At 37.8% G+C, this 23943-nt stretch overlaps 1 protein-coding gene across 1 annotated transcript; it reads right to left on the bottom strand.

Moving 5' to 3' along the window:
• Window positions 1–1812: 1812 nt before the first annotated feature.
• On the bottom strand, window positions 1813–23138 carry LOC145895739 (uncharacterized). Its single transcript, XM_082984523.1, has 17 exons — window positions 23078–23138; window positions 22156–22291; window positions 21320–21664; window positions 21069–21251; window positions 20619–21017; window positions 20267–20437; window positions 19946–20045; window positions 19408–19629; window positions 4821–4857; window positions 4286–4389; window positions 3869–4000; window positions 3510–3674; window positions 3134–3430; window positions 2718–2898; window positions 2475–2652; window positions 2190–2401; window positions 1813–2132 (listed from the first exon to the last, which is right to left on the bottom strand). Exons 1-17 carry the CDS (start codon window positions 23136–23138, stop codon window positions 1813–1815), a joined length of 3243 nt encoding a protein of 1080 aa, XP_082840649.1.
• Between the last annotated feature and the right edge of the window lie 805 nt (window positions 23139–23943).

The following is a 23943-nucleotide window of genomic DNA, read 5'->3' as shown; positions in this document are numbered from 1 at the left end:
TTCAACGCATAAATGCTCTCACCTCGAACAAGAGTGATTACACGCGTTTGCTGGCCGCATTTCCCGCAGTTACAGCACCTCACTTCTCTGAATTGCTCTCCAGGCACGGAGTGCAGCATTTCATAACAACAAGTGGACCTCCAGTTCACGCGCGTGCTCGGCGCCTTCCTCCTGAGAAACTCACTTTGGCAAGAAATGAGTTCGCCAATATGTTAAAAACAGGGATTATCCGACACTCGTCAAGCCCCTGGGCTTCGCCGCTCCACATGGTTCCCAAGTCTACAGGCGGTTGGAAACCGTGTGGAGATTACAGGCGATTAAATGCTGCTACTCAGCCAGATCGTTATTCAATTCCTCACATTCAGGACTTTTCAGCAAGTTTGGCAGGATCTACCTTTTTTCCCCATTTTTTTCCTTCTTCACCTAAAATTTCTTTCTTCCTGCACCACAAATTTTTACCTTCTGCACCATCAATTTCTTTCTCCTGCACCATCAATTTCAACCCCCTGTATCATCAATTTCTTCCTCCTGCACCATCAATTTTTACCTCCTGCGCCATCAATTTTCTCCTCGTTCACCTTCAATTTCTTCCTTCTCGTACAAGAATTCACAAGTTCAAGAATGCACACACGTTTACCCTCTCAACACTGTGTTGATTGATAACAACAACAAGCAGCACAAAATATTTGCAGCAAACAAAACAATTGTCAACATTTTCAAAGTTAAGATTTCATAAAGAGCATTAACACTCCAACCAATTACAGACCATAGGAACTTACTTCAATTAAGGAAAGTAACGATGGTTGTTGGAAATAGTATTGAAATAACCACAAATATTTGGAACAACGTTAAAGATGACAGATTTTTGAAAGCGATTCTATAGCAAAGTGATGAAATTATCACTGAAGAGATTTTGGCTTTAGTAAAAGTTTGTATTATCTTGTCAACAATAACAGCTGCACACGCACAAAACACAAAGGGTGAGGTTTATGTACAAGACGTGTGAGAGGGGATTTTGAGGGGGTGTTTTTAAATTTTTTTATGAATTTTTGTAGGTGGTGTTTTTAAATTTCCCTCTGCCGATAGTTTGTATTCCATGAGTTGATTGCATGGAATGTTTCCAACATCATATTTACAAGTAAACGATCATCCAGCAACACGATAAGTTAATATCCATCGATAAATACACTGAATCTTACCCCACTATGTTCCCACTTCATCATATTTTATCTCATACGATGGTTGGTACTTTGCACGCCACAAATGCACTAAAATGTCTCTCCAATTCAATAGAAAGCAAGATAAAGTGGGAAAGTCACATAAAGCAAGGAGAATCACCGCATCATTGTAATGTCCAAAATGATTCTACCCAAGTTGATGTCAAGCGTTCCCACACTCACACATAATAAGAGTGTTCATGTGTTGGATGACGTGGGAGCTCATCACGTGATTTCCACTATGGTACATAAAATGATGACTCATAAAATACAACCAAAAAGCATGACTGGGCATTAATAGAGAGAAGGAAACAACAAAACAGAGTCAGTACACGAACGTATTTTTGTTTTATTATATTTTATTTTTATTTCTTCGGCAGCGCAGATCTGGCGTCAAAGATGTTACTTTGCCATACTTTTTTGCAAATAAAAATGTCATTTAATATATAAATTTTGTGTTCGCATCACTTTGCCATCACAAACTAAATAGGATTCTGCACATGGAAGGTACACGTGACGTCAAAAACAAGAGTAGGTTTTGAAAATTCGATCTCGGGAAAAAGTATATTTTCCACTAACTGAATGCAAAGTTTATTTACAGATCTGTTTCTGCTTCACCCACATGTAAGTATTGTCGGTTGGCAACCACAACCACATTTTCCTGTTGCTCTTCCTGTGGCTGACGTCTGAAAACGGCACGCAGGCCATCCCGGACTCTATCATAAAGCAGTTTCGGGACGTTGGAGTAGATGAGGGGATTTAGAGAGCTGTTGATGGGGAGCAGGATAATTGCTGACACAGCGTATATCACTGGAGGCATAGGGAATCCACCGAAGTTTACAAATACCATGATGGAAATTGGAACCCAGCAGAGAAAATCAGTAATTATCAGTCGGAGGATTTTCTTTTGCATTTCTGCCGAAACAAACAGCATTAATGGTATAATATGTCTGCAAATACGAATGTGCATACCTTTGTTTTGTTTTGCTGCCCTTCCACCTCTTGGTCTATTTTTTACTTGCCTGGCACTAGCAGTTGACTTTTTGTAAATCCATAAATACGTAATTGCCACAAACATGAAGGCCAGAAAGTTAAGAGTAATGATGGCGATTGAATATCTCCATGCCTTGTCGTTGGTCGTTACATACAGTTTGCTGATGCAAACACTGCTGCTGCTGTAATATCTACAACATAAACAATTTTGTAGCGATAAATTTCGCGCAAAGAAAAACAGAATTCGCGCGAAGAAAAACAAACCCCAAATATCCAGAAATATCAAATAGCTCAGTGTAATTATAATCCTTAAGAATATCCATAAAATCCATCCAGGAATTAGCATCATTTACTCGCATGAGGGCAGTGTTGAGTACTTGAGAATCGTTGCTTGTGAAGTTATGTTGGAAAGTTACAAATCGATCCATAAAGTTATTCATGCCTGTATACAGCGCTAGTGTCATTCGAAACATGGTTTCACCACCAACAACTACGACAATATCTTACTGAAAAAGTCGACTGCAACATTGTCAAAAAACGGATTCTCATTCATCCAAGCTTTGGTTTCAAATAAATGTTGAAGTTGAGTTGTGAGTGGAATCAAAGCAATTGTAAACGAGAATGCCCAGGAGAGGATGATGGAAAGGATGACAGTTTTAAATTCCGGTTTCAAGGATGCATCGAATGGCTGAAACACAAATATATGTTTTCATTTAAATGAATAAGTTAGGAAGCTCAGCGGTCCTTTCAAATAGAGGGACGGGGAATGAAGTTTGAGTCCCTCCAGACTGGCAAATATTCCCTCTTTCTTTACACTGCTGCTTCAAAATTGGGCAAAACTACTTCATTTCAACAATGCTGGGTTATCCGGTTCAACGAAGTTGGCAACAGCTGGCTTAACCAAACACAGCTGTTTCACTTACGTTTTTCACAGCATACAGTCGGAATATGGTCAACAGAACCATTGTAAACACCGATGTTTCGCTTGAAAGCAAAACCAATACCCCCATTGTGGTGCAACTTCCGCTTGATCTCCAAATAAGGTCATTGGCACAATATTTTCCGGAGTATCTGACACCCGCGGCGCCAAGCATGATCAGATAAACTCCCATGAGTAGATCGGAAACGGATAGATTCAAAACAAGCAGATGGTTTGTGCGAAATGCAGCAGATTGTGAATCTGTCGTCGACAAAGTTTTGCTTTCCATCACCATGACAACCTCAAAAACAATTTTTTGTTTTTTTTACACACATCATCTTATTGTACAACAAAGACAAAACAAACTTAGTTAAATTTACCAAATTTCCTGCAATGGCGAGCATCCCCATCATCCACACAATGGCTCGTAGGAATGGGTTTGCAATCAACTCGTATCGTGATGAAAATATGTTTTCGTTAATCACTTTTGTAGTTGTTGGGCACTCGTCTGACCAATCAGAGCAGTCACCGACTCCATTAAACTTCTGTAAATTTAAAAAAACTTCGTAAATTGAACAAAACTTTTTAATTCGGTATAAAAATCATGTTGCGAAATTACTGTTTGCTGTTTAATTGGTGAGCAGATTACAACAAACTTTCCATAAACTTAACGGGTGGCAAAAAGATTATAAAAAATCAAAGTAAATAAAATTATGTTAAATTATTAAGATGTGTTTACCTTCTCTTTCTCAACGAACAATGGATCTCTGTTTTCGCAATAAAACCTTCCGTCATTTGTGCAGTTTATTTCGTCACTTTGATTATCGCAGTTAATTGTGAGGTCACAAACATCCGATTCGTTGACAGAAATCTGTTTACGAAACGTTTTTTTGTTGTTCTTTCGCATCGACACAAATGAAATGGAATTGTGAAAGTTATTAGTAAACCATGTATTTAACTGACGTTGTTGACGTCATTGTGAATAAAGAATGGGTATTGTTGGCAACGATACATAATAGTAAGTAGATAATTAATGTTGGAAAACAAGTAATAAAAAATCCTTTTAGCTCTAATTAACAATGGAAATTATTTGTTATTAAACACTAGAACAGCAGTTATAAACTACAAAGGTTGTCAGCAACGGATATATTTTTACTTTAGTTCCGTCCAACGCTGGACAGTAGAATCTTCCTTCCTTTGTGCAGTTTTCTTCTGGATATTCGTCACTTTCATCCCAGCAATCGATGTAACCGTCGCATACTTTGGACATAGGAATATTGAGAAGTCCGTCTTTTGTGTCGCAGCGTTTCCGATGTGTGCAAAGTTGAGGATCTTCATCGTGGTCGAAATCTCTAGGTTTGTCAGGATTGTAGAACTGATTGTAGATCCGAACACCGCAATCCTGCCTCCCATCGCACAGTTGTTTGTTGTCGAGCCACACCAACCCAAATTCCTGTATAAAACACATCACGTGGTTCCCTTATGGCATTAAGTACATTCTACTGCCTGCTGGATGTGTGTGTTTGATTTTAATGTTTTCGTTTGTTGTTTTTTAGAATATTCACGATGTTTTAAGTACGAAATATATGTTTTCCCACAATTATGTGTCTTGGATGATTGCGCAATAATGTAGGTCATTCCTAGTAATAAGGTTCGCAGTCAAGGCATTGCAGCCATGCTGGATCAACCACTTTTCCCGACAAGTCGGAGCGAGATCTGAAATATCAAGCTCCCGGTGAGGTTTGAACTCACGACCCTGGGCTAACCAGGCACAACGCTCTACCAACTGAGCTACAGGACCTCAGTGGTTTCACGGGGTATATTGTGGCCAAGGTACACTGGTGCGTATACTTCTGCGTTGTCTCTGATAAACGTTCCTTCATTGTTTTATAGCGATCCTCTTGCGGCGGATTTTCCAGCATTTCGATTAAGCGAACGGAGGTTGGCGGATCTAAAGAAGCTACCACATGAAAATACTTTGTTGTGTCGCTCGAAATATTGCGAAGAACAAATTGTGCCTCTGCTTGCTGAAACCAAACCCTTGACTGCGCCGTCCAAAAAGTAGATAGCTTGACTGCCGCTGCATTCCGTGCTACTGTGGTTCATTATGCAAATCAAATAACTTAACGTTTTTGCTAGGTCGGGGTCACCACTAACGCAAGCTGCTCTATATTCTGCGAGCGTGTATGTAAAACCAACACAAAGCAGGAACACGTAACTCAAAACGAGAGAACGTAAGAAAGAAGACAACATATCCGCTGCGTTACACTCCGCCATAATACACTGCACTGATGGTTATCTTAGGAACGTAAACAACCGAGTCTTCATTATTTTATCAACTCACTTCCGAATAAACAATAAGTTATGTATTCTCACTTACCAAACATTTCCACCTCCCCTGTATGTAGTGGGTTGTTGTTGTTGAGCAGTCGTTCTTCACTTCCTCATCCACACTGAAAATATATGACATACAACTAGTGTCGTGCGCGTCATTATTTCACGCAGTGCTCGCAAGTGTTCTGAAATGTGTTAGTTTTGCTACAAGTGTAAGTTGCACTGAATGCAGCTTTGTGATGCACCCAACAACAGTTATGGGTTTAAGTTTTTTGAGTGATGTAAAACCTTTACTTTGGATAATGGCGGAAAAAGTGATTCAACGGAGGCAAAATTTCATCATTATGCGAACAATGAATAATCTCTGTCATTGGAATTTTCTTGTAGCAAAAGCAGTGAACCTGTAACTTTTCCCATTGCCTTTTTCAATTAATTTTGTTGCAGAACTTTCCGGTTGAATGCAATTATCCATATGCGTCAAAGGTAATCGCTCAAAAGACGTATGTTCAACATATTGAGTATAGGCAGCGTTCAAAAAAGGTTAAAGACTGACCAAGTCAACAAGACCTCAAATTCCTTGTCCAAGAATTATATTTACGTGACTCTCTGCACAAACTTGGATGCAATCTTAATCCTGCAACTCCTTGGCTCCACACCATACTCGTTAACATACGTACTTTTGATACCAACGCAAGCGTGATAAAGTGCTTTATGACTAACAGGTCTTCAAAAACTACGCCGGGAATTCCCCACATGTCAATAAAACGTAATTTATCGTGGCAGTTGTTGACCCCTTGGCACGCATTGCTTGTGTTGGTTGCGCAACACGAAGTTCCCACTAATTAAATGTCGATTTTCGCAACGCCACGATTAAACAAATCTTCCTTTACTTACTAATGAATCTTGCCACAATCGATTTTCCCAGATTGACAAAAACATTCGTCACTTTTATCAGGGCAATCAATGACGTCATCACAAACACTTGACTTTGAGATTATCATGGGGTCGTTTATACATTGGAAACATAACCGATGATTAAATGTGTGAGAACTACGAACATCCCTGTAAAAAAAAAAATTTCATGTCTGATAAAAATACAAGAGCGAAATTGTCATATTACTGCAGCAAAGCACAAACAAAATCGTACTATACATTTTTAAATTTACAATACTATGAAACAAATACATTCAAACACAAAGTTAACGCATCTGTGTACAAATGTTTTACCTGGCATTTCCATTCTCCGAGGTGTAACACAAATCAGATTTATCGTCACAATCGGCAATGCCGTCCCATAGAAACATTTGCGGAAGATTGCAATTCATGCCATTCCGAACACACTTGAATCCATGTCCATTATTCCAGTGTTGGAAAGCTGGACAGTCATTGCAAGGATCGCCATCACAAACAGACGAACGTTGCCAGCAAGCTGAATTCGGACACTGGAAGTGGGAGGGGCAGATGTACTCACATGGGGAATTCCCCAGACAATGAGCAAGCTTGTCGCAGATTTCATTTTTTGAGTTACAGAAAATCTTGGTTTGATCCAATGTATTGTAACAGACTCCATTATTGTCGAAACAATTACAACGTGGTTTTGAACTAAATAAAATTAATAGGTAATTTGCATCAATCAAATAAAAGGTCTTTTCATTACTACCCAAAATACTCTTTATTGGTATTCCTACACTGCTGAGGGATATTTCCATTACAACCGCATTCATCACTCATATCAGGGCAATCTATGACGTCATCACAAACACTTGACTTTGAGATGATCATGGGGTCATTTGTACATTGGAAACACATTTGTTCGTTCAAGGATGAATAAGCACGAATATCTCTGCAATAACAATTTTGTTTATGGATGCAATATTTTACCACAAGCAAACAGTTATCGCCTTTCTTATTAATATTTATAACATTATAATCTTTAATATTATCAACAAAGCTCATTTGACTAAAACTAAATTTATCTTTGCAAGCGTTTCAGTGTTTTTCGTTTTCACTGCAATAGGAACAGTGACGCCCGTAGACACACGAATCCAATAGCGTTGAAAAGAAAACGTGATATATAGTAAGATCAGGAGCACAGAGGGAAAGGGGAGTCTGGGTCAGTGCTTTCATGTACGCATATGCAAAAAAACAATCAAAAACTAAATACCTGACATCTCCATTCTCCGAGGTGTAACACAAATCAGATTTATCATCACAATCGGCAATGCCGTCCCATAGAAACATTTGCGGAAGATTGCAATTCATGCCATTCCGAACACACTTGAATCCATGTCCATTATTCCAGTGTTGGAAAGCTGGACAGTCATTGCAAGGATCGCCATCACAAACAGTCGAACGTTTCCAACAAGCTGAATTCGGACACTGGAAGTGGGAGGGCATCCACCGTCACAAAGTGTTTTTCCTATACATTGGATTATTCCTTTGCAAAACTCTTTCACTCTTAGGGCGCATACTTTGTTTGATTTGTGGACGTCAAACTTGTTATCGCAACTGTAACAATAGTAATGTATCACGTCACAATTCAATAGTTTCGGGAAATTTGTGTTTGTAAATGTTTAAAGTGCATGTGACACGTAAAAATAAAACATGTTAATAATCAAACTAAGAGATGTTCATCACTTTAGAACATTTTTGGCCAAAAAAGTAGCTTGATACGACGTCTGGTTTCTGTGATACAGCTGATCAAAGTCGCACTTTTCACTTTTGCCGCTGCGAACGAAACCGTGCGAAAGCAAGATATTGTTGCGTCATAGAAGGCGCTTCGGTCGTGCGCGAGTGCTGGTAGCAAGCCTTATGCTTAGGAATGGAAAACATTGTAAAACTCGTTTAGTATAGTATTGCATTAAACAGGGGACAGAAATTAAACAAGTGCAATAAACGGATTTTATGTTAATTTAAGCTGAAGACAGATGGCCGCTGTTCGACCTATTATGTCTTATTTAGTTGTGTAATGATGAAACAGTTACTGGGTGTGTTCTTGTTGTTACAGCATTTATGATCGATAACTTGATACAAGAACTTTTGAAAACACGACAGAGAAAAACCGTCAATTTAGCATTGTCGTTTTGTCCACTCACAGCAAAATATAGAAATAGGTTAATTGAATTTTGAGGCTGGCAAAGACCGCCGAGAAAAACCGACCAAATTAGCTGATTATGCAACACAGTTATTCTATCATAATACCACTTTTTGTCCGACAGTGGCATTGCCTACGAGTTCGCGTCATAAATGATTTATTTACTTCGCCACAATCAACCACTAATGTATTTTTCACAATATAGTTCGTAACTAGAAATGTTGGAATCATCAAATTAAAGTCAACACAAAGGGGAGGTTAAAGTTATGACATCACATCCAAAATGGCGTCATGTAATGTCACTTAGCAATGAAACGCACCATTCCCGTCTTATCGAACTATAGTGTAATGTCGTTTCTGATATACCCTATGGTCTTCCGTTAATTAGGGACAAATAAACCTTTGGTTTGTGACGTCACAATGACGTATTTTTAACATCTGAAAAAAAGGCGCCTTCTCCTATGTAAACAATGCATTTTTTCGACGCGAGTACCAAGTGCGATGTCCTTTTCTCCTCAGCGCAAAAGGTTTACGATTTTTGGTCGACGTTACTTTTCGTGCAGTTTTCTACATTTTTTAGTTGACGTAGAACCGTAAAACTTATATATATGTTTATGGGTGGATATATGTTTGTTGTAGATGTACCTTTAGTTTTACGCAAAGTTGTCATGGCCGTGTCATATGCACTTTAAACATGTAGAGTCGTCAAACCTGTTAGTGCTAGGTTTGGTTTTATATAAACCAGATTAACGGCAACTATCCATAAAAGGATATGTAAAGGTTGGAAGTTGATGTGTGAATAACAATACACAACCTAAAACCTAAAACTTTACAACAACAAAACATACAGAGGTTGGAAGTTGATGTGTGCATAACAATACACAACCTACAACCTAAAACTTTACAACAACAAAACATACAGAGGTTGGAAGTTGATGTGTGAATAACAATACACAACCTACAACCAAAAACTTTACAACAACAAAACATACAGAGGTTGGAAGTTGATGTGTGAATAACAATACACAACCCAAAACTTTACAAAAACAAAACATACAGATTAAAAATGTACTGATCTTCTGGCATAAACGTACTGTTGTAATTCCCTACGTCCCTGGCCTTACCGAAACATTACGGCATAAAAGTTTACACGAAGCCTCATACAACGCTTGGCAATCTAATTTCACGACCCATTGCTACGGAGGCTTTCGAGCCAAAGGGGGTGGTCTATTCGATACCATGCAAGGATTGCAGTGGTGTATACATCGGCGAAACCGGGAGGGCCTTCAAGACGCGACTGAAAGAGCATCGCCGTGATGTCGCATCGAAAGATGCCAGCAAGACTGCGTTGGCCAATCATGCGGTGACATTGCGACATAAAGTTGACTTCGGTAGAGCCCAAGTCCTGGAAATGGAGCTGAACCACGCCAAGCGGCTATTTCTTGAGTCGTTGCACATCCACAAAAATAGTGGTTGCGTCAATAACAAAGAACAATGTGTTTTCTTTCCGGCAGTTTACAATAATTTGTTGTAATTGTTGTGTCTTCTGCAATGTTTGGTGCCTCTACCTCTAGCACGTGAGTTGACAAGCGGTGTCAACGTTCCCCTTTTTTCTTTTTCTTTTGTGCCCCTGCGTGTTTCAGTGTGATTCAATTGTTGCGTTATACCTGATGACGTCTCGCCGCATGGCAGACGAAACGTCGTAAAATACAGTACGTTTATGCCAGAAGATCAGTACATTTTTAATTGCAATATGCCTGGCAGCAACAGAAATTTCAAAACATACTGAGGTTGGAAGTTGATGTGTGAATAACAATACACAACCTGCAACCTAAAACTTTACAATAACAAAACATACAGAGGTTGAAAGTTGATGTGTGAATAACAATACACAACCTGCAACCTAAAACTTTACAATAACAAAACATACAGAGGTTGGAAGTTGATGTGTGCATAACAATACACAACCTGCAACCTAAAACTTTAGAATAACAAAACATACAGAGGTTGAAAGTTGATGTGTGAATAACAATACACAACCTACAACCTAAAACTTTAGAATAACAAAACATACAGAGGTTGAAAGTTGATGTGTGAATAACAATACACAACCTACAACCTAAAACTTTACAATGACAAAACATACAGAGGTTGGAAGTTGATGTGTGAATAACAATACACAACCTGCAACCTAAAACTTTACAATAACAAAACATACAGAGGTGGGAAAAAACAGATAAGAGCAAAAGGTTGTTGTAGGGCAAAGGAACTCGCTATCACCTATTTGACCTTTTCCAAGCTTTTTCGTTTACATTCTTTTGCGTCACTTTTCTCACCTCCATTATTGATTTAATGTTTTTGTTAATTTAGATTTAAATTCATATAATCGTCTTGAACGCACCAATCACCGCACGTTGATTTCGTACCGCTAGCTCCATCTCATGTGACACCGTTGGGTGTTTCTAAAAGAGTGCCTTTCTTTGTTGGCTTTTAGCACGTGTGTTATTTTTAGCACGGGATTTGTATATTGGTATTTTGAAGTTGCATGTACAAGGTTTTATACAAGAAAGTGGTAAACGTCGTACGGGAACAGGCTTGTGGTTAACGCAGCGTCGTAAGGACATAGTAAAGCGTTGTTTCAAGAAGCGTAACACCAATATACGCAGCAAGTATTTGCCATTATAAGGCCTTGACCAACAAGCTTGTACTAAATGCTGCCAACTCGTCACTCCATTGCAACCACAGTGAGGGTTATGACGTCATAAGAAGTGGATAGCAACGTCGTTAACTGAAAGCACGTGTGTTATAGGCGTCACAACACGTCATGAACATTTCGAAGGAAGTTATTTTAAGCTTTCAGATATTTGTACATATGTATTTACCATAGTAACTGTTTATACAGCATAAGCCGTCGACTTCTAGCACGAACTTCACGGCTGTCAAGGGGAGAAGTTATGAGAGTATGAATTTGCGAAAGGAGCAGTCTGTGTTTTTGCACGGCAAAAAAAAAACTTGGCTTAGTTATTCTAACACGTACGTTATACTAATTTAGCTGACAGTATTGCCATATTTAATAAACTAATTATCAGGACTATTTCAAAAAAGCAATGAGGGACACTTGAGGAATTTGTCGGAAAGTATTAAACATCATTTTTCAAAGGGGACGAACTTAACGAATCCAAAATCCATTTGCACCAAATGTTGAAGAACAAATGCATGCAGAATTGGTGAAGATCTGGATTTTGTCACATTCGCTTAAAAGCGGACGGAATCAATAAAATGTTTCGTAATCTTTTTTAGGGAGGTTTTTTACCTTTCGGAAAATTCTGATAATTTAATATCTTAGCTCTTTTTTTGATCTTCAAGTTCCAAGCATTTCTGAACTATAGTCAATTATTGCGTTTATTTCCAAACTTAGGCCCGCGTTCCTTTGCAGTTTAATTCTTTTACATTTTAAATTTCCGTGTTTCATTAACTTTAGCAAAAGCTTAATCGGGCAATTACAAATACATCCATTCCAACAGTGTGAGGTAAACTGAATAAGAAACAATAAGTCAACTCATGCTGCTACGTCAGAATGATAACATTATAGGCGAGAACCTGAAAGGCCCAGGAGACTTTCACCTTTGTGTTATTTATGTTATTTTAAAAGGATTTTGCAGACTTCGTGACCAGCAACGACTATGAACGCATGCGTAGCCTAGGGAGCCTCCAGTGTTCCTTTATGTTAAATGTGTTTTTGTTGCAATGAACTTTTTTCCGAGTGGTCCTTCCGCTATCTTCATTTGTATTGAAATATTACAAGAAACAAGATATCTCAACGTGTGGGTTCTTAAAACTACTTGGGTGTTTTTCGCTCGTCCATTACTTCTTGGACAATTCAGCCAACACGAAGGCAGGGAACATATTTAACTGCTTTTACCTCATGTAAGGACTGGTTGAGTTTTCAGGATAAGTGGGAAAGTTGGCCGGTTTCTCATCACTTCCGTCATAGCAAGCGGAGCGACTACCATTATCACAAAACCACTGAGCGTCCACCTCCCACCTCCCATGATCGCAAGTGAACTCTGCACAATTCACATGAAAGTAAATCCATTTGAAATAATTCGTCATCACTTATAAACCCAAGTAAATGATATTAAAAATTTAAACTAAAGAAGCGAAAAACTGTAAAAACTCTTTGTCTTAGAACCCGAGGACTTTTCTTGCTCTTCACCTAATAATCGTAAAACAGTCCATGGATGTTTGTGATTAAAATGTTTTTCTGTAATAACAAACGTACCTATGGGACATCCCCAATACAAAGTGAAATAACAAGAAATATCGCTAGCTGAAGTGCGTCTGCAACCTATGTTCGTTGTTGCGTGAATGAAACGTGAGATATCCTTAAATTGTTTTTTTTTATGTGAATTAATCAAATATTCTCTTCTTCCCGCCCAAACTGATGACAAATGCCTCAAGGATCTGTGGAAATTCCTGGTTTAAAGCTGGTGGATTTTGCCCTCGTTCGGCAGATTTGTAACGCACGGTTATTCCCAAGAAATACGAGGCCATTTATGCATCATGATTATTGTTTGTGTCCGCGTGGAAATTCTCGTGGAAAATTTATTTGATTTTGCTGGTAGAGACCAGGGTCGCAGTCCAAAGCTGCAGGATTTAAAGTTTTTTCACCCGAACTATCTTTGAATAGATTGAAAGGGATTATCATTGGGTCACCCTAAACGGTAGCTACAAAAAGTAACAACAAAATGTATACTTTGAGCTGAAGTGAGTGAGATGAGGATTCCAACAACAACCACCTTCAACCAATACCTGATAAAACACAGAGTTTATATCTTACATTGTCATGTTCCTATATTGTCTTTGGTCTCACAAACCTTGCTCCCATGTTTAGTTTGAAGTCAACAAGACGGATCCAACCCTGTCTCAAATTCTCCCACTGATCAACCAATAATTGCAAAACAAAATGTTTTTATATTGCGTAATTATTCACAAAGTCAGCTTTAAATAAAATATTCTAACCCTACATCAAAAATATTTGTCAATCCCACGAATTTTTTTGGAAAAGATTTAAAACCACTTTCTGTGCGTAAGCAATCTTCCAAATGTAAGGTTTGGATTCGATTTCCCAAATATAAATCTCGGCAGCAACCAAACATAGACAGACATTTTTATACAAATGATTTCTATTTTTTGACCACCTGACATTTATAACTGGCATTTCCTAATCCATTTTCTTGCCTACGTCTGGTCAATATCCTGGCAAATTAAGACGTCGTTGTGTCAAATGAGTCATTAGATGCCTTAAAAATTCCCAATCATTACTAACGTTGAAAAGGTTTTCCTCATAATTTGTCAATTAAAGCATTTTTATGTTGGAAATACGAATATCTTAATGCCACCTCGCTCGTATGCCAGAGTGTTGTAATATTGACACATTGAGACGCACGCATCAAACGCTGCTAAAAACACTTTTGTTCTATCCAACAAAACACAATAATTTTAAAGAGAAAACTTCCGATTGAAGTCAGCTGGTTAACTGGAAAATTAAAGGAAGTCGACATCGGAAACGTTCTGTTTCAAATTATCAACTTCCTATCCTAATAAAATGGTGTCGGTGATTAAAAGACCATGTTCAGTTGAGGGCGGGATTCTAGCAAAACCATGGAATCAATCTTAAAGACAAGCAATGATAATGATGCGTGTGATGCTTGACACTAAAAGTTAACTATGAGTTGGTGATGTTTAAAACTAAGCCAGTTGGGAACGGACAACTTAGACAAAAGGGTTCAGTGTTAATTTCTGTGGTCTCACTCATTACTAAACTTATTGAATTTTCTTTGCTTGTTTGTGACGATTTGTGGTTGAATGGAAGTATGTGATTGTAAGAGGGAATGAAAACGCTGACGTCAAACAACAAACCCTTATGTCGTCATAGTAGGTGTCAATGCATGTAGACCTTAAGGGTTTGCCTCTTCATTGACAAAAAAAATGTGATGTAATAGCCGCGATTGTGGTCGCAAGGTGAGCCGTACATGCACCGGACAAAGCTCGCCAGTGACAAACATGATTATCAATCTTAATCATCGTTTTGTCGGCCACCGCAGCGTCTTGTCCGTATTATAACATTTCCCAAATATAGTACATGTTGGTTTGTGAAGCTGGTAAAACACATACAATCTCATACTCCTGTGTCTATAAGTGGAAAGATTATTTAGTACACACCATGACAAACCCAACAACGCATATATATGTTATATAGGAACATGTTTATTTAAAAGCATATGGAAAAGAAGCAACCTTCCAAATTAGGGTTTGGATATGTTTTCCAAAATCTAGGCAGCAGCCAAACATAGACAAACACATTTATGAAAATGGCATGGATATTTTAACAACCTGACATTAATAACTGACATTTCCTAATCAATTTCATTGCCCACGTCTGGTCAACATCCTGGCAAAGACGTCGTTGTGACAAATGAGATATCAGATGCAATAAAAATTCCCAATCATTACTAACGTTGAAAAGGTTTTCCTTAAATTTCTCAGTTTTTGTTTCGTGCAATCCCATTATCGAGCGTAAATCCCAACGACAATACGCGATTTCAAGCAGAGGGTTTGACACAATTAACGTGGGATTCCTGACACGATAACCCGTGGTTTTAGCAGTGCCAATGCCATTTATGCTTTTTATATTCGATTAAGTTCTTTACTGCAAAATTAAAATTCTGTCAACGTTCCTGTTTCCGATAGGTAAAGGCGTTTACTCGTGCGCGAAGAATTTTTTCTTAAAGTATTTCACCAACTTGCTATGATAATTAATTTACAACAACCTCACCATCAATTTCTTCCTCCTGCCGCTTCGAATTTCTTCCTCCAGCACCATCAATTTCTTCCTCCTGCACCATCAATTTCTTCTTCCTGCGCCATCAATTTCTTCCTTCTGCATCATCAATTTCAACCCCCTGCATCATCAATTTTCTCCTCGTTCGCCTTCCATTTCTTCCTCCTCGTATAAGAATTCACAAGTTCAAGAATACACACACGTTTACCCTCTCAACACTGTGTTTATTGATAACAACAACAAGTAGCACAAAATAGTTGCAGTTGCAGAAAACAAATCAAAAACAAAAGTTTTCATAAACAGCATTAACACTCCAACCAATTACTGACCATAGGAATTTACTTCAATTAAGGACAGCAACAATAGTTGTTGGGAATAATATTGAAATAACCACAAATATTTGATACAACGTCAAAAGAAGAAAGATTTTTGAAAGCGATTTTATAGCAAAGTGATGAAATGATCACTGCAGAGATTTGGCATCACAAAAAGTTTGTATTATCTTGACAACAATAAGCTGCACTTCTGCGTCGATGATAACGCACAAAATACAAAGGGCGAGGTTTATGTACAAGGCGCGTGGGAAGGGGTTTTGTTGGGGTGTTTTTAACTTTTTTCGTTGAACTTTGTAGTTGGTAGAATATATTTCCCTCTGTCGATAGTTTGTATTCCATGAGTTGGTTGCATGGAATGTTTCCCACATCATAATATCATATTTACAAGTGAATGTTGATCCAGAGACAAAATGTAGTAAGGAAGTCACTGGAAGCAAGGAGAACCACCGCATCATTATAAAGTCCAAAATGATTATACCCAAGTTGATGTTAGGCGTTCCAACACTCACACATGATAAGAGTATCCACCTGTGAACGTGGAAGGCGAGTCTGATCAACTCATCGCGTGACTCATGCTGTGGTACATAAAATTATGACTCATAAAATACAACCTAAAAGCGTGACTGGGCATTAATAGAGACAAGGAAACAACAAACTAGAGTGCGTTCACGAACCAAATTTCACGTATTTTTGTTCTTTAGTTTCGGCAGCGCAGATCTGGCGTCAAAGATGTTACTTTGTCCAAATTTTTCAAATACAGATTTTTTCAAATAAAAATGTCTTTGAAATGTTGTGTTCGCATTACTTTGCCATCACAAACTAAATAGGATTCTACACATGGAAGGCATGCGTGACGTCAAAAACAAGAGTAGTTTTCGAAAATTCGATCTCGGGAAAAAATACTTTGCACAAATTGAATACAAGGTTTATTTACGGGTCGGGTTATGCTTCAACCAAACATAAGTTTTGTCGGTTAACAACCACAATTTCCTGTTGCCCTTCCTGTGGTTGACGTCTGAAAACGGCACGTAGGCCATCCCGGACTCTATCATAAAGCAGTTTCGGGGCGTTGGAGTAGATGAGGGGATTTAGAGAGCTGTTGATGGGGAGCAGGATCATTCGTTGAACGATTTTTTTTAAATTATTTACAAAACAGTTTCTGGTTCGACCACAAAATAGGTTTTCTCTTTCAAAACCACACTTGTCTTTACTTATTTCGGTGACTGTGGTCTGTAATATTCACGCAAGCCATCCCTGACTCTATCGTAGAACAGTTTAGGGGCATTGGAGTAAATGAGGGGATTAAGAGAGCTGTTGATGGGGAGCAGAATAATTGCTGACACAGCGTACATTTCTCGAGGTAGAGGGATCCCACCAAAGTTCAAAAATGCCATGACAGATATTGGAACCCAGCACAGAAAATCGGTAAATATTAAACGAAGAATTTTCTTTTGCATGTCTAACATAACAACAAAGTAAATGAAAAAATACGTATTTAAATAGAAATGTTCTTGCCTTTGCTTTGCGTTGCCGCCCTTCCATCTTTAGATCTTTCGTTCACTTGCCTAGCACTGGCGATTGACTTCATGTATATCCAAGAATACGTAACCGCCAGAAACATGAAAGCCAAGAAGTTGAGAGTAATGATGGCGATTGAATATCCCCATGCCTTGTCTTGGGATGATACGTACAGCTTGCTTATGCAAACACTGCTACTACTGTAATATCTGCACAAAGTAATCTTGCAGTTAGAAAGTAAATGGTAAAATTTTACTGGTGAAAACTAACCCCAAGTATCCAGAAATCTTAAAATTATCACTGTAATCGTAATCCTCAAGGATATCCATGAAATCCATCCAGGAATGAGCATTTTTTACACGCAAGACGACACTCTTCTGTACTTGGTTGCCAGCAAAGTTGTGTTGGAAAGTTACAAATTGATCCATGAATTTGATCATGCCTGTATACAAGTCGCAAATGCACTTAAACTGTTTAAACATGAACACTATATATGTATTATAATATCTTACTAGAAAAATCGACTGCGACATTGTCGAAAAACGGATTTTCATTCATCCACGCTTTGGTTTCGAACAAATGTTGAAATTGTGTTAATAGAGGAATGAAAGCAATTACAAACGATAACACCCAGGACAGCAAAATGGTTAGTATGACCGTTTTCAACTTGGGTTTAACGGATGCAACAAAAGGCTGCAATAGAAATAACACATTAACTTATTGGTGCGAAAAGCAATAAAATGCGACCAGCATGACTTTTTGTTTTGTTACCCGGACTGACTGAACTTACATTGGCTTGCCTGGACGAAACGTTTTACCGATGTGCACGACGAGCTTGTTTGGCATAGAATAAAAAATCCATAGTCGTGAGTTCAAATTTCATTCTTTCTAGTACTCTTGAATACTCAATTTACTCACGTTTTTCACGGCATACAGTCGGAATATGGTCAAAAGAACCATAGTGAACACCGATGTTTCGCTTGAAAGGAAGACCAATACCCCCATTGTGGTGCAAGTTCCGCTTGATCTCCAAATAAGGTCATTGGCACAATAATTTCCGGAGTATCTGACACCAGCGGCCCCCAGCATGATCAGATAAACTCCCATGAGTAGATCGGAAACCGATAGATTTAAAACGAGCAGATGGTTTGCGCGAAATGCTGTTGTTTGTGATTTTGTGGCTACCAAAGTTTTGCTTTCTATTACTATGACAACCTTAAAACCAATGAAATAGCCATGAACGAACTCAAATATAACTAATATCTAACTTAAATTATTTAAAATTACCATATTTCCAAAAGTAGCAAGCATCCCCATTATCCACACTATGGCTCGTAGAAGTGGATTTGCAATCAACTCGTATCGTGATGAAAATATGTTTTCGTCAGACATTTTTGTGTTTGTAGGGCACTCGTCTGACCAATCAGAGCAGTCGCCGACTCCATTGAATTTCTGTTGAGAGTAAATGCACTTTGTAGTTTGCAAGAAAAGACAATGTGATGGCATATTTAACAGTATCCAATAAACGAGAATCTAACGGCGACACAATGCAAAAATTCTTTACGATACAAATTTTTGTTTATAAATATGAGTACGAATTACAAAATTTTTTTTAAGCTGCTGACGTGATTGGCGCAACACATTTTCTATCATGTATCTGGACTTACCTTATCTTTTTTGACATACAGTGGATCTTTGTTTTCGCAGTAAAACCTTCCATCATTTGCGCAGTTAATTTCATCTCTTTGATCATCGCAGTTGATTTTGAAATCACAAACGTCCGATTTGTTGACAGAGATCTAATATTTAATTTTAAACACATATATTTTCAGAGTGTTACGAAAAATTAAACAAAAACTCTTAACTGGAAAAAGCACCGGTAAAACACATTCTTCTGTATACATATACTTTTTCATTTCATAGGTAATTATGAGCGCGAAATGAAATGCTATAAATTAACAGACAAATACAGGTTTGACTAATTTAATACAGATTTAAATGTACTTAAAATTTAAGTGTCGTTAAATGAAAATTATTTCTCAAACAGTTAGAATATTTGAAAAGTACAGACGACTTTTAACAACGTGTATTTTTACTTTGGCTCCATTCAATGCTGGACAGTAGAATCTTTTTGAGCAGTTTTTTTCTGGATATTCGTCACTCTCGTCCTTGCAATCGATAAAACCGTCACAAAGTTTTGATTGAGGTATGTTTAAAAGTCCGTCTTTTGTGTCGCAGTGTTTCCGATGTTTGCAAAGTTCAGGAGATTCATCGTGGTCGAAATATTGACGAGTATTATAATTGTAGACCTGGTAATTCCAATCCACCTTTCCATTGCACAATAATTTTTTGTCGAAAATCAACGTCCATCCGTCCTGCGCAAATACATCCAGTGTATTGATTTTCTGGGTAATTTTTGTGAGAACGATTATTTACAGATCCAGGAAAGAAGTGTTATTTGATTGTATTTTAAACGAATACTTATATATGGTAATGTTTATTATCTCATCTTGCTGCTCTTTTTTAGTTATCGGTATTAACTTATAATTTTGTTAATTTTTTTTTATATCAAATACCCTCTACGTGGTGTTTATGTAAGCCTAGTACCGAACGTAAGCATCTACCTACTTTTAATTAATTCCGACAAACAGTGTTTTTGCCTATAAACTAATTTTGTTTTTTTTTACTTACGGCACACGCCCACTCCCCATCTGTGTAATTGGTTGTTGTTGATGTTGTTGTTGCTGTTGTTGTAGTTGTTGAACAGTTGATATGCACTCCTTCGTCAGCACTAAAAAATAGTTCAATTGGTTTCAAAATTATTTATTAATTGGACTTGAAATTGAGAATGTCAACCGGCTCCACGACTCAACCAATCAACGTGTTAAACGTCAAAACACTGGGAGGTCAAAATCACACAAACCTTACTGATTTGCAGATATCCAAACGATGTCATAACGTGAATCAAAAGACTTTGTTGCCTGTCAGTTTGAACCAATACTTTTTACTTACTTATGAAATTTGCCACAATCTCTGATTTTCTCAGATTGACAGAAACATTCGTCGCTTTGGTCGGGGCAGTCGATAACGTCATCACAAACACTTGATTTTGAGATGATCATGGGGTCATTGATACATTGGAAGCATAACCCATTATTGAATGTGTAAGAATTTCGAATGTCCCTGTAATAATATAAGCCGATGTTTCTTTGCATTTTTAAACAATTATCAAGAGTAAAGTTTACGCCTCCGGCCTCGTTTACGGGGGATTGAGCTATCTTTTTTAATTTTTTGGTAATTGCAGCTGCACAAAAGAACCTTGGCATTGTGTAGCATTTTCCTATGTATACGGGTCTTATTTAACTGAAAACTACTTGCAAAATACCTGACATCTTCATTTTCAATGGAATAACACAAATCAGATTTATCATCACAATCAGCAATGCCGTCCCATAGAAACAGTTGCGGAAGATTACAATTTCTACCATTACGAACACATTTGAATCCATGTCCGTTGTTCCATTTTTGGAAAGCTGGACAGTCATTGCATGGATCTCCATCACAAACAGTCGAACGTTTCCAACAAGTCGAATTTGGACACTGGAAATGTGAGTGGCAAAAATACTCACATGGAGAATTCCCCATGCATGGTGCAATTTTCCTGCAGACTTCATCTTTTATAGAGCTACAGGAAATGTTGGTACGCCCCATAGTGTTGTAACAGACTCCATTATTTTCAAAACAATCGCAAAGTTGCGTTGGACTAAACATACACAGAATAATTTTGCGTCAAATGACAAAAACATGAAGTTACCCCAAATCGGCTTTATTGTCTTTCTTGCATTGCTGAAGGGACTTTTTAGAGCAATTGCATTCATCACTCATGTCAGGGCAGTCTATGACATCATCACAAACACTTGACCTGGAAATGATCATGGGATCTTGTGTGCATTTGAAACACAAACGCTTGTCAAAGAATGAAGAATTACGAATATCACTGCAACAACAAAATCGTATATTGGGCACGAAATTTTAATTGAAGAACATTGCAGTTTCAAAAAATACCCGGCATCTCCATTTTCGATAGAGTAACACAAATCAGACTTATCATCGCAATCAGCTATCCCGTCCCATAAAAACATCTGCGGAAGATTACAATTTATGCCATTTCGAACACATTTGAAACCATGCACGTTATTCCATTTTCGGAAATCTGGACAGTCATTGCAAGGGTCGCCATCACAAACAGTCGAGCGTTTCCAACAAGTAGAATTCGGACATTGAAAGTGTGAGGGACAGCCTCCTTCACAAAATACTTCGATAACGCATTGGATTATCTCTTTACAAACTTCCCTTCGTCTGAGAGCGCATACTTTCGTTGTATCTCCCACGTCATACTTGTTGTCGCAACTGCAACAAGAAGCGTTTGCATCGTTTCTAAATTCCTAAACATAAATTGTTTCTCAAACGCCGAAGAAATAGCATTGTTTCTTGTCCGGAGTTCGTAGACCTAATAAAGATTTTGACTGAATTTTAAACTCAAAGGTTTGCTTTGATTAGCGCTTGATATGCACAGTTCTGTTGTTATATGTCTTCATTGTTGCGTGCTAATAATAACGCGAAATCAACACAAACTTATGGTTTTTCTCATTTTCTCATATTCGCTAATAGGTGTGCTTAATAGCTGTTCCTAATGTGCCAATAAATAAGGTGTTGGTGATAACCAAATTCGATTATTTTAATTCTTTTTAGCGTGACGATCAGCTGGGATCTCACCAGGGAAGAATTATGTATATTGAAATAGTAAATTCGGAAAAAAAGTCTTTGAGACAGCTTGTTTAACAAGATTTTTTATATACACTTTTCTAAAATATATTGATATTTTCGTAAAACTTTTTCACCTGATGTATGAACCGTTGAAGTTTTCAGGATAGATGGAAAAGTTAGCCGTTTTCTCATCACTTCCGTCAACGCAATCTACATCACCATCACAAAACCACGAGGCATAAACCTCGTCCCCATTATCGCAAGTGAATTCTGCACAAAACATAATTTAACACGTAATCGATAATAATGAAAGTGTTCTATGTCCACTGGAAACCTAATTCCTAACATGTAGCTGTTAAACCAAAAATCTATTCCCTTAATGATGTCTTTTTTTGCATCCCGCCCCAAGCGTTTTTGTAGAGTTCGTAATTCTTTTTCAGAGAAAAGCTATTTTTGTCTTGTAGTGACCTAATGCATATAATTCCTCAAGAAGCCCAGTTTCTATTCAAGTCGTGGTGACAAGTTTAAAACATGCCATGTGGTTTTAAGTGGCAACAAAAAATAATTCAGGTAACAAAGAGATTAATGCCATTGCCATGGAATGTCAACTAGGACATCTAAACTTTAATTAAAGAACGCAGAAGTAATGCCATGCTTACGCATAGCAAGGCGGGATCGCCGTCGTGAGTTCAAACCTCACCGGGAGCTTGATTTTTCAGATCTCGCTCCGACTTGTCGGGAAAAGTGGCTGATCCAACTTGGCTGTAATGCCTTGGCTGCGAAGCCTGTGAACCTTAATTAAAGAACTATGCACCGGTAAGGGGTGGCAGTTTGACGGACGATATCACAATATTTCTGTGTTCTTTTTGTTGTATATAAGCTTCCCAGGTGAAAAGCGTAAAATAACACTTATTTTAATATACATTGATTCACAATGAAAATTAACCAATATTTTTGCATTAAAAGTATGCAAAGCGAAATCATTTTGTTACTGAACAGAAACTATTTGCTATTTGCATTGGCGCTTATTTAATACACTCAAAACACAACGCTTACTCGGGATAGACTGTGTGGCATCGAGTTTGATGAACGAGAACAAACTTCCAGCGACAACCATCTCGAAGAGATATCTTGTAAAAAAGACACAACCAGTAAAAGTCTAATATCAATTATCTTTCTGCTGTAGTCATCGGCATCGTTATCTTTCAGCCGTAGTCACGATGGAAGTTGTAGGTAGCGTTTAGCTTAGGCGTTGAGTTCCTAAGGTGAAACTCACTTTAGTTTATTGTCTGTTTTAAAGCAAATTTCATAAAACATTTTTAGTCGTCCCTTCCAATCAAAATATGTTTATTCTTTAAGGCCTTGTGAATCCAAACAGTATACGTTACAGAGTTAGCATTACATGAGTCTCGTATCGAATTAAATCAGAATAGATTGAATGACCAATCGCTAGTTTGCAACGCAGGCAGCCCAGAGGAAACAATTTACGCTATCACATGAACTAGCACTTAACAGTTTACATGGGAAACAGGATTTACTTTATAATTTATCTTGGTAATTATATGGTCGTTGCATTGTCATTGTGCATATTTGACGTCGTAAAATCATGATTAGGAAACACTCGATAATTGGCAGAGAAAAGAGTTTATGCAAGTATACTATGATTGTGGTTTACCTTGTCCTCATTTTTTCTTATTTTAGTTCGCCTTAAGCATTGTCAACCAACCACCGGTTTCTGCATCACACAGTCAGACAAGTTTCCATAAAGCACTGTTCAACAAAATCCCCACTAAGTGAGCTGGGAAATTTATTCAACTCGTTTATTTTTTTATTTTTTAAGCTGTTAGCACACTTTTTTTACTTAAACACTTTCTACACCAATTCACAAAAAATGGTAAAATATACTAAAGGTATATTCAAAA

This window comes from Ascidia mentula, chromosome 3 (assembly GCF_947561715.1).
Source record: "Ascidia mentula chromosome 3, kaAscMent1.1, whole genome shotgun sequence".
In the NCBI taxonomy this organism is placed as follows: Eukaryota; Metazoa; Chordata; class Ascidiacea; order Phlebobranchia; family Ascidiidae; genus Ascidia; species Ascidia mentula.
This window is presented reverse-complemented; position numbering and strand designations above follow the sequence as displayed.

Bases quoted from the DNA above. Each gene is read 5' to 3' on its own strand.
- LOC145895739 (XM_082984523.1), bottom strand. From the start codon at position 23,138: ATGGTTGTCGCTGGAAGTTTGTTCTCGTTCATCAAACTCGATGCCACA. The intron at 20,438-20,618 runs GTTAAATAAGAC...ATATTATTACAG, and splicing joins TATTTTGCAAGTAGTTTTCA to GGACATTCGAAATTCTTACA. The intron at 2,899-3,133 runs GTAAGTGAAACA...TTTGTGTTTCAG, and splicing joins GACTGTATGCTGTGAAAAAC to CCATTCGATGCATCCTTGAA.